A 12003-nucleotide genomic window follows, 5' to 3' on the forward strand; every position below is an offset into this window, starting at 1 on the left:
TCCTTCAACTTTTCTCTATTTGGAATGTCACATATGTAAATCAATAACAAAGATGATGTTACCATGAATCAACCCAAAACAGTCTTTATTATGACTTAGATCAGTCAAATCTCTTCATTTCATCTTGAAAGAGACACTGTTTATGAGGCAACTCACCTACTTCCAAAAAAATCCCTTGTTTGTTTTACCAACAGTGTATCAGGTTGCTTAAATGGAAAGAACCGTATGTATCTGCAGTGGTTGGTGGGGGAACCCAGGTTCAACCTCTACTCTGGGTTCCAGTCCAGGGCCCTGCAGTGAAAAATAAATGTCGGCATTCACACAGACTCTTCATGTTCTCATTCGTGGATGCCCGCTTCTCCCTTCCCTCAGAAAGAGGGACTGCAGGCTTCCTCCCTGCTACCCCTCTTAACACTGTTGCCAGTCTTCTGGCTTTATGGAAGCCCTAGTTGTTCCATTACAGCTGAGCTTCCTCCTGATTACCTTGCATCACACAACTTAAATCTCCCTTGTTTGCAGTTTAATTGTCTGGTTGGGCTCAGTTGATTTAATTCAGCTGTTGCAGATCCAGGTTGGGAAGTACTACCCATCACAGAGGGCCTAGGGCAACCCTCTGCCAGGTGGAGAGAATTTTATTATGGTGGAGAAGCCTCCAGTATGGATGGACTCTCAATAGCTCTGGATAATCCTGTATAAGGCAGGTGTTAGATATGAGCTCTCTCTGCCTAGGTGCATGGATGAATTCCTGTACCACACCTGCTTTTGCTGCTGGTATGGTGGAGAAGGAAATGAATGAAGGCAGCGTGAATAAATTGTGTGGGTAAAGTGTGCTTGGGCAGGGAATGGTATGAGTGCAGAGTATGGCTGTATGGCTATGAGGTCAGGGTGTGCATGTAATTGAACATGTGAATGGGCTCAGGTAGTGTACATGTGATATTGTGTGAAGTTTGTAGGCTTAAATTGTGTCTATATAGCAGCGTTATTTCAAAATAATCTATTCTGGAACAGCTTATTTTGAAATAACACAGCTATGCACAAGAATTTATTTTGAAATAATACCCAGCTGTTTTGAAATCGCATGACTGGACACATAAGCTGTGTCTACACGTGGCCAAAATTTCGAAAGGGCCATACTAATGACGAAATCGGAGAATACTAATGAGGCGCTGAAATGAATATTCAGCACTTCATTAGCATGCTGCTGGCCGCAGCACTTCAAAAGTGCTGCATGTCGATCGCATGCGACTAGTCTACACAGGGCTTTTTCCGAAAGGACCCTGCAAACATCGAAATGCCCTTATTCCTATCAGCCACCAGGAATGAGGGGATTTTGACGTTTGCGGGGTCCTTTTGAAAAGAGCCCCATGTAGATGAGCCATGCGCGATGGAAACATGGCACTTCTAAAGTGCTGCAGCCGGCAGCATGCTAATGAGGCACTGAATATTAATTTCAGCACTTCATTAGTATTCTTCAGTTTGCCCATTGGCATGGCCCTTTCGAAATTCTGGCCAAGTGTAGACACAGCCTCAGTGTGTATTGCAATATAGTACCATTGGATGCCATTATGGCTTATTTCAAAATAGGGCTTGACGGCGCCTATTTTGAAATAGCTACTTCACAATAGGCATTATTCCTCCTGCAATGGGGTTTACAAAATTCAAAATCATGCACCCGCTATTTCGAATTTACTTTGTGTGCGTAGTATAGATGCTGGAAAAGTTATCTCGAAATACCGTTGCTGTGTGCCTGTAGGCTAAGTGAATTTGAATATGGGCAAGAACAGAGTGAACATGAATGAATGAAAAGGGCCAGAGAGAAATCAATAAAAAGCAGAGCAGCTAAAGAGTATTTCGTTGATTTATTATCTGGTAGCAAATGCAAGAAATATACCCGTCTGCAGATATATGCAAATTTTCACAAATTAGTGCTCATTTGAAATCTGTTGCATTGTAAATTGCATGGGTTAGCAGGAATGTTATCTCCACATAATCTCTGACCTGACTCTTCCTCCTTTGTGTTCTTGTGCCTTTTATAAATAATAAGCATAAAGAGTAGGTGCCGTGTCTGTGTTTGTAAAGCACTGTATACATTTAAAAAGCTGTTTAAAGTTTTGGCCCAATGTTCGAACACTTTCCCCTGGGCGTAGTAGTCCCACTGAGTAAACACCACAACTAGTAGTAAGTATTTATATGATGCATGTGATTAATAACAACTGGACCAGAAAAGCAAGACTCTGTGCTCGACTTGGTGCTATTTTTGGTCCATCTGTAATATAATAACTTTGAATATTGCATCTAGCCAGTTCCAAAATTAGGGGATATTGTAGGCCTCAGTGGACAGACTTCTGCTGGTTTTGTTGAAAACTGGAAAAAGTTGATTTCCATTACTCAGCTCCACAGAGCCTATTAGATGTTGTAGGCTGAAGAATCCCTCTGGTGCCCTGTGTGTACACATATCACAGGAGCATCTAAATACACTGCTCTCTCCGGTTGACTGTATGACTTAATCCTCCAAAGCAATAAAGTATTTTCAGTTCCACAGGTGTTTGCACACTAGGGAAACTATAGGTAGTTCTCATTTAAGCTTTGTCCTAAAGGGCTGTGGCATGGGGCACCAAGGCTAGAGTTACAGAGGCTGTTTTGGGCATCAAGGCCCTGAGTTCTACAGAAGAAAATCAGCAAAGCCTGATTCGCAGCATTGGAAGTGTGAGGAAATCAGTCCAACGGAGCGCTCATGTGGCACTGCAAGCTGAGGAATCTCTCTGCTGCCCTCTTATGTTGCATATACACCTCATCATCAGCAGTTTAATATGCTGGCCTCTTTTCATTGGTTGCACAGCTCGACCTTCCTAAGCCATGTAGTGTGAGACTCTATTAAAGCTAATGATTTCACATTGGAATAATATAAAATTTTGAAGTGCACATACCAGCCACTAGAAGGAGGTTTTAAAGGAGGCTGCATGGTTCAGTCCTGAGGGCATCAGTCTTGGAGGCAGGAGACTTGAGTTCAGCTTTTGACTGTGCCCTGGCTCACTACATTCATTGGGTAAATCACGTAATGCTGTGCCAGAGCTTCCTTGACTATAAAATGGGGCTAAGGTGATTTACACAGTGCTGAAGCTAGGACTGCTAGGGGTGTTGCTTCACCTCCTTGCTTGAAGTGGTTTCTATCATATATAAGGTTTGCAATTTGGTTCAATGGCTCTCAGCACCAGCACTATACAAATGCACCTGTGGGTGCTTACTCACCCTTGTTCAGAGATTTGCAATCTACACATTGAATGTTTTACGTGAATGCTAAGCATTGCTATGTAAAAATCTTGAGGGTGTTCTCTCACAAGGCAGTTTTCAGCTTTGGTGTAGAAATCCTTTCTTTGTTCACTGTAGCAAACTTTCAACTCCCATCTTCCTAAGCTGTTGTGTACTTAAAACTGTTTTATATGCTCTTAAAAAAACTTTGCTTTTAATAAGGCAGCAGAACTGTTCCTCGGAAGTCAACCTTCAATGTGCTGCTCTTGTGTTTATTAAAGGAAGGGTGTTGACAGGCTGGAGGTGGGAACCAGTTTTTGTTAATACTTTGATGTCAAAAGATAGTTGTGAAGCAGCAGATGGTCTTCTAGTGATAATTTCCTGCATGACTTCTTTAGAAACACTGATCTGATCTAATTTATTTCTATAGGAAATACCAATGAATTTTGTGGATCCCAAAGAAATTGCCATCCCAAGTCACGGAACTAAAAACCGTTACAAAACAATTTTGCCAAGTAAGTGTATTTAAACAATGCTTTTTAGTATAAAATTTAGTCCCATTTTGTGAATGTAACTCTGCTTATCGATTTCTAGGAAACCGTCTGGTCTTTTTTTTGCGGGGGGGCATTTTGTACATATTTAAATAACTTATCTGCATTCTATCTATGGGATTAGTGAAGGACCAATCTTGCAAGACTTACACATGCCAAACTGCAGCCTTGAGGGGATCTTAGGCACTGTTCCACATTGGTCCCTCCCATTCTCTGCCTGTGGAACTTAATAGCCTGGTCTTGTGGTGGGATGTAATACCTGGGTCTCCTTTTAGTTTTTTGGTAGGTGTGTTGGGTGGTCCTGTGATATATAGGAAGTTGGATTCGATGATCTGATAGTCCCTTCTAGCCTTAAACTCTATGGCTGCATCTACACTAGCAAATTCTTTAGGAAAATCAAGGCTTCTTCTGAAAGAACACGCAGAGCATCCACACACAAAATACGCTGTCAAATTCCTTTGGAAAGATTCGGTTCTTATTCCAGAGGACCTCCTCCCCTCCCAAATGAGGAAGAGTGCCTTTATCTGAAAGATTCTTTCAGAAAAAAAGTGGTGTAGACGTTCCAGGGGCCCTTTGTTCTAAAGAGTGGTTCTCATGGTGCCAGATGTTTTGATCCCTGGCCCATTCTTTCAAAAGAGCAGTGGCTGTGTGGACACTCTTTCAAAAGAACAGATTTCTTTTTTGATCGGCTTTTTCGTGTGTGGACGTGCTCTTTCAAAAGAAGGTCTTCTGGAAAATCACTTTCAAAAGATCACTGTAGTGTAGCTACAGCCTATGACTCTAGAATGCCCAATGAGTTCTGTCTATTCAAGTTCTCTGAGATTGGACCCTGACAGAGTAAGAGAACCTTATTACAAAGCCTTTCCTGTCTAACTTGGAGTGATTCAGACTAAATGAACCAATGTGCCCTCAAATCTTCTATAGCAGACATTCATTTGTAGTGGTTAGTAACAAAGAGATAACTGTGTGAGTGTGTATTCTATCAAAACAACAAAGCAGTCACGTAGCTCTTTAAAGACTAACACAATCATTTAATAGGTCATGAGCTTTTGTGGGACAGACCCACTTCGTCAGATCATAGCCTTACCAGAACAGACTCAAAATATGTAATGAATTATTGTGTTAGTCTTTAAAGTGCAGCATGACTGCTTTTTTATTTATAGTGATTCTCTTTCTTCTCCTGCTGATTTCTGACATTGTTGGAATCCATCTCTTTTAGCCTGATAACTACTGCTATCTCAGAGTTGCTGTTAACATTATTGTTCATTTTTTTATTGCTTCTGTGTTTTTCTTGGTCTTAGTAATGTGCTTCCCATAGTAGTAAGAATTAATGATAAATTGAGTTAATCAACATTTTCTGATCAGAAATACTGTTCTACTGACATAGAAAAATTTTGCAAGAACATGTTAATTTTCCTGAAATTTTTGCTGGAAGAAAGTAAAAATGGCTTGCTTTGGTCTCATTTCATTGCAGTGACACTGGACTGCTTTATATCATTTCAGGCTTTTTTAGTATTATGCTAGTTGTGTTACACTTTTCAATTATATGTCACAGTTTGACCAAAAAAAAGGAGAGATATTTCCATGGTTCCGAATCCAGATCTGTCAGAATCTCTGTTCCCTGGAGGATTTCTAAATTTCAGTTTTTTGTTATGATTCAAAATTAAAATAAAATTCAAAATGTTGACATTTCTCACAAAACAGCAAACCAGTGCTAGCAATAATGTTCAGGCACTCTTGTGCAGTTGCACACTTTGCTCAGAGGAGTAATACTGAGCAACTTATCATCTATGCCTTTCACACAGTCTAAATTATAAGAATGTTCTCTGTGCACCTAACTGCATTATAGTTTGATCATGCTGTAAGAGGCATCTGCAGGCAAATTAATGAAAGACATTGGCTATCAAGACTTTTATTCCCTCAGGCATATGATATATTATTGGAAAAAAACATATTAGGTGAAATTCTGAGCCTCCTGAAGCCAATGGCAAAGCTCTCATTAAACTCGAGAGGTGTGTCTACTTTACAGAGTTCTGTTGAAAGAAGTCACTGTTGACAGATATTTCCGACAGAACCTCTGTCTACAGAACATGTCCACACCTTATAGGGCCCCACCCGCCCCCGTCGAAGCCCTCTGTCGACAGAAAGTGGCCAGACTGCCCAGCCCTCTGTTGACAGAACAGGCAACCGAAAGCTCCACAAACAGGGCTGCCCGGTGAACTGGAAGCCTCTCTGTCGACAGAGGGCCTCTCAGAGCATCTACACTATTTTTCTGTCAACACAATCTGTACACAGAGGTGCTGTGACTCAAACTTTCAAGACATATCTCTGCCGGGAAAAAGGTTGTGTTCCGTTGACAGATTCGCATCAGAACGCATTTGTAGTGTGGATGCTCCCTAGTTTTGTTGACAGAAGGCCCACAGCTAAGAGGGCCAGCATTTCATCCATTATGACCAATGGGTTACATACAAAGATGGTGTGTGCAAGGATGTGAATTACACATTGGTAAATGCATCTAAGTTGGTGTAATTTATATCCTGAAAGGCTATAAGATTATCCCTGAATTTAGCCAATATAAACAGTATATATACTAAAGTCCAATTGATTTCATTTGGGTCAGAATTTCATCCAATGCCTCCAGTCTGTTGATATGCCAATCCCTTAATAAAACAATGTATTCTCTCTTCATATAATCGAGTGTTAAATCTCCTGCTGGTTCCATTGTGTATATACCCACAGAATGTATGCTGTGGGTGTAATACGCTAAGGTACATTTTAGTTTGTTTGTATTTGAATTGGATAGCTACAGTGTAGCAGTAGTCAATGACTCTAAAAACTTGTCATGCCTTTGTATTTTCATTTTAGTTGTAATTGGAAAGGATATCATTAATTTCTGGATGCATGGTTAGTTGACATGCACTGCACACCAGCTAGTATCTTGGACAGATATTTTGTAATTACTTTTTACAAAAACAAGGGAAAACGAGGGTAGAAGATCAGTCATTTATTAATTCCAAAGAAATGACTTGTGCTCTTCTACAGAAGATATTTTAGGGATCTAGGCACATTCTAATAAATACACAAATGCTCCACTCCCAGACCAAAAGGGTTTGGAAATTGTTTGAATTGTTTAACAGAGCAGCCTTCCCAGTTTCCTGCTCAGATGATCTCAACCTACTGCTTAGTGCTCCTGCGTCAGCTTTTCCATTCCAGGCACTGAGTGCGTCTTTCAAACTACAGCACCTGTGGTGACAAGAGATCATTAAAATGATTTTCTTCTGAAAATGCCCATGTTCTGGCATTCTGCCCTTTGTGCTGCTGAGAAGGTTCTCATTTTCTAAGGAATAATGTTGTCAAGTTGTTAAGTGACAGACTGCGTTGAGGCAGAGTGTCATGAATAAACACTATTTTGTCCTATTCTTTAAAATGAATTATAATGAAAACCTAATGGAATTTATTTCCTAAAAGAAAATCGTAATGGTCTCTCACCCAAAACACTTTTTAAGAAAAGATTTCTCAATTGCAAAATAAAATTCCCAGTGCTCCCTGGCAACCACTAGAATTTCACTGTAAGGTTCCTAGAAAGTGCTAGACATTTTACAATTACATCTAAAGTATCCCCAAGTTTGAAAACAGTATTTTTTTAAACTTAAATTTAAATCAAGTGACGGAAGTGCTTCCTTGGGACAGTTTATAAAGAGGCCATCAGAGGTGATGCAAAGAACACCTGGGGTCACGTGACTCCCCCAGATTTGCTCCTGGGCTTCTGCTAAGCGTGCTCACATGGACTGAGAATGCTTAGTGACAAAGCTGAAGTTTGCTTCCTTGACTCTCCCCACTCCACGTGCGTGCATGCATGCATGCATGCACATGCATACGCGCACGCACACACACACACACACATTATTGGCAGGCATGGGTCCTCTCTGGATGCCATGAAACAATTCTTTTGAAGCTGAGATGCCTCAGCCTTTTTTGAGCTTTTACTACACTTCTCATATAGTTTGTGTTTATCTGGTCCTGTGCCCTTTCAAAGTCATTAGGATTGTGAGCTCCTTCTTAAAGTCAAAAGAATCATTGTTTTGCAAGTGGGAGGAAAAATGTTTCAGCATGCATGCATCAAGGCAGTTTTTATGTTCACCTGAACCAATATATGATTAATCTGGGTACAGACAACCATATGCTGATATTTAAGCACTGTTCAGTTGTGAGTTACAAAGCTGCCAAGATTGTTCTGGAGTTCCCAGAAATTAAAATTATGTTTCGATGAAACCTCCAGAATTACATCCAATTGAAATTAGCAAGCCTACCACTATAAAACCTAAATGCATGTGTGGTCAGTATTATTTTTGAACATGTAGGAATGATCACTTTAATATGTAGAATATAAGTGATTTTTTATGTTTCCAGCACTGAAATAGGCTTAAAACATACATATATTTACATCTCATGAATCCAGTGGGCAATATGATGGTAATCTGGAAAGTGATTCTGAGGTAATAAAGGATTGTGCATGGTTTACAAGTGTTTCATACAAATGTAACTTTGAGGCAATTAAGAAATTTGCTGTGTGAATAAAGATCCATGACTCGTAATATTTTCAAATTCCTCATTAAATATTAGCCAAATATTCTCAGCAGCCCACAAAACTTATCAATTCCATTAACAAAATATTGGGAATAGGTGAATCTCAAAAGATGATTTGTTTACCCAAAGTTTTGTGAGACTTCTGAGTCTACAGAGTTAGGCAAATACATGAAGCAAATTTCTCTTCACTGGCTCCTAAAGAGTAGTACCATGAAACCAGCCTTTTGCACATTTCAGAACATCTGTTGAGAAGGGGAGTCAGAAAGGAAGACAATATTGATGAATGATTTATTATTCATAATCATGTGTAATATGTAAATATGTTGTACGTAGCCTGACCCCTACAGGACCTATTATCTAAAGGCATACAATAAAAAAAGAGGGGAGGAAAACAGAACATGCAATCCAGGACATATGTAAAGTGGGATATGACCTTTGAAGCTTGCATGCTTCATGACAAAATAGGATATTAACTATTTCTTCAAGACAAAGCGAGTAGGAGCTTGCCATGTGCTATGGGGAACAAGAAAAAAGGCAATGGTAATTTTGCCTCTGTGAAGAGTAGAATGTGGGGTCCTTTGTTTAAATGCCACTTCCACCTTCAGGCATTAATAATTATAATACTCAACATTTTTATCATATATTCTGTACCTCACAGTGTTTTACAAACTTTAATGAATTTAGCATCACAACCACCCCATATGTCCCCTGTCCTGACACCAGATCCTGAGTCTTTACCATTCTCATCCCAAAGATCACCACATGGGTAATTTAGGAATCTGAATACACATAAACTGTTACCTGAGTATTTCAATTTAGCAGGACACAGTATTCAACAGTTAGGCTACATCTACACTAGCCCAATGAAATACTGAATACTAATGAAATGCTGAAATACATATTCAGCACCTCATTAGCATGCCAGCAGCTGCGGCACTTTGAAATTGCCGTGGCTTGCCACCACACGGCTCGTCCAGAAGGGGCTCCTTTTTGAAAGGACACCGGCAACTTCGAAATCCCCTTATTCCTAACAGCATGGCCATTTCGAAGTTTTGGGTTAGTGTAGACACAGCCTTAATGGTATGCATTTTAAAACAAAGAAATTTTAACGCCAGATTACAAAGGGAGACATCTGAATTGGAATTCATTTTCAAGTTAAATACTTATCACCTCAGACTCAACAAAGATATCAATTACCTGATGCATTACAAGGACAATTTCCCCACCTTCAATATTCGCAGTGACCATGGCCATCCAATTTAACTTAATGGACACTTGCTGAGGATTTTTTCTCCTCCCTTTCCCCCACACACACTTCCTTCTGCCCATCTGGCTGATTCGTCAGTTCTTTTTTTTTTCATTTTCTATTTAACTCCTCTACCTCTCAGTTATCAATTATCAGGATTCTCCAGAAGTGAAAAAGTGGGTCTGTCCCACAAAAGCTCATCACCTAATAAATAATATTGTTAGTCTGTAGGGTGTTACAGGAATGCTGTTTTATTGTTTTATGGGTAATTTAACTGTTCCAGCTTGTGAATAACAGGGTAATAATGCCCAGTGCTCCTTAAACAATCTCTCCTCATTTCAAAGTTATATAGATAGCATGTGTCCATTTTGTTCACGGAGTCACTTTCTGGGAATGATTGTTAATGAAAGCAACACTACAGTTTTCAAATAATGGTCACTTAATTGATTGTAATCATAAAAAGAATCTTAATAAAATATTTAGTGTTCCATTAACATTAGGAGAAATTCAGCATGAAAAAATTAAACAGGCTGGAGACTGAGCCTTCTTCTAAGACTAAGAGCATTTTTAAGGTAGAGGTCAGGCCACACCAGGATCTTAGGCATTATGAAAGCTAAAGGAAGTGAGTGTTTTTCCAAGGCTACATAGCCCAAGGCGTTTGTGGAAATGGCTAATAATCACTCTGTATTGAAAAGGAATGAGAGGTTTCCTGTCCTCATGTTGTTAAGGGAAAGAAAAAAATCTGTGTGTGAAGAGGTTTGGGAAGGCAAACAGAAATTTTAAACACAGGCTACCTAGAGTTCATTTAGCTCTCTGAACACATGAAATGGGAAAGGCTTCCTGCTTCTACTCCAGCCAGACCTGAAGGATATAAAGGCAGTGTCATATTCTGAGAAGTATATTTTATAAAACGTATGCCTAAATCTTGCTATGGCTCCAAGTGATTAGTTATTCCCACTGACTTCAGTGGGAATTGAGCACAGAACATATCAAGATCTGACTTACTGTGCCTTTTGTTCTAAATGACAATAAGTACTGCAAAGATATGGAACCCCAAGTGCAAGGCTGTGAGAGTACTCCATTTTACTAATAGATACAATAACATATATACCTCCCTCCTCAATAGCATTTAACACCTGGGTTTGCAACTCAACATACCTACAACTTTTTACACCTCACTTGGGTTCCGCCCACTAACCATTTCTCCAGGGACTACGTCCAACAGAGTAGGTATGTCATTTCAAACAGCTGCTCCTTTAATTTTGTCTAAGCAACCTGCCAGAGAAGATTTCATGGGGCGGTTTTTTGGGTTGTTTTGGTTTTTTTTATCCCAGATGTTTGTGAACACAGTTTTCATTTGACTTTGAAAGGACTACATTTTTGAAGAAAATGAGCAGAGGAGTTACACAACGGGCTCCCATGCACCTGCCGATCTGTGTCCTTTGTGGGAATGACTGCTAAGTAACTCTAAATAACTGAGAAACATCTGGCCCCAGTTCCAGCCCCTTAGGTGAAGAGATTTCCCCATGAGCATAGCTGCATGATGCACAAACGATTAATAATGCCCTGCATAGGGATTTAACATCCCACCAGCCTTGTGCTCTGCAGGATTGCTTCTGTCCCAGGCCAGCTCAGATTACACTCTGAGGCCATGGAGGAGACTGAGAATCGATTTTGCCCCTAAAATAATAGGTAATTGAAGGAAAAGGTTCTTACAATTTGTCTATACGTGACACTTATTCAGATGAAATGTTTGTATGTTAAGTTACAGTAAATATTCCTTCTAGACAAAAAGACAATTCACCCTGTGAAGAAGGATCGACACAATACCTGTGCCTGTCTTAAGGCTCACGTAGCCATCAGAATGCAACTGTTAAGAGAACTCACATGATGTATAGACCTTTTGTACAACCTCTGTCTAAGAAGAAATTTTACTAAAAATGCAAAATGCAGCACACCAATAGCACCAGATTATTTTGTTCCAGCTACACCTTGATTTGCTTGTGTGATTCCCAACAGAAATCTTTTCTTTGTGATTTTCTTTTCAATTCCCATTTTTTCTGTCCTCTTAGATCCACTAAGCAGAGTGTGTTTGAAACCAAAGAATCCAGCTGACTCCTTGAGCACCTACATAAATGCTAACTACATTAGGGTAAGTAATGAACACAGTCTGTGGGCACCTGAGATAGTATTGTAATCCAGCTGAATAGTTGATTCTGTTAGGGCTCCACTCGCCTTTTATTTCTGTCAACTGCACCTTGTATGACAGAAGGATCACATCTATTTTATCTCTCTCAGAATTAGTGTAAACGTACCCTTAGTCAGCAGCTTCCACTTTCTGGCCACCCAGCTCTGAAAGCAGCAGTACAG

The 12003-nt window shown here is 39.8% G+C and overlaps 1 protein-coding gene across 1 annotated transcript in view; it reads left to right on the plus strand.

The window, feature by feature from the left end:
- The window catches only part of PTPRR (protein tyrosine phosphatase receptor type R), a 212546-nt gene that overhangs the window by 177875 nt on the left and 22668 nt on the right, over positions 1–12003 (plus strand). Inside the window, exons 8-9 of the mRNA XM_074984038.1 lie at positions 3680–3764; positions 11706–11785. Coding sequence (XP_074840139.1) covers positions 3680–3764; positions 11706–11785 — 165 coding nt within the window. The remainder of the gene's footprint in view (positions 1–3679; positions 3765–11705; positions 11786–12003) is intronic.

The sequence above is a fragment of the Carettochelys insculpta genome, chromosome 1, assembly GCF_033958435.1.
Source record: "Carettochelys insculpta isolate YL-2023 chromosome 1, ASM3395843v1, whole genome shotgun sequence".
Taxonomy (NCBI): domain Eukaryota; kingdom Metazoa; phylum Chordata; order Testudines; family Carettochelyidae; genus Carettochelys; species Carettochelys insculpta.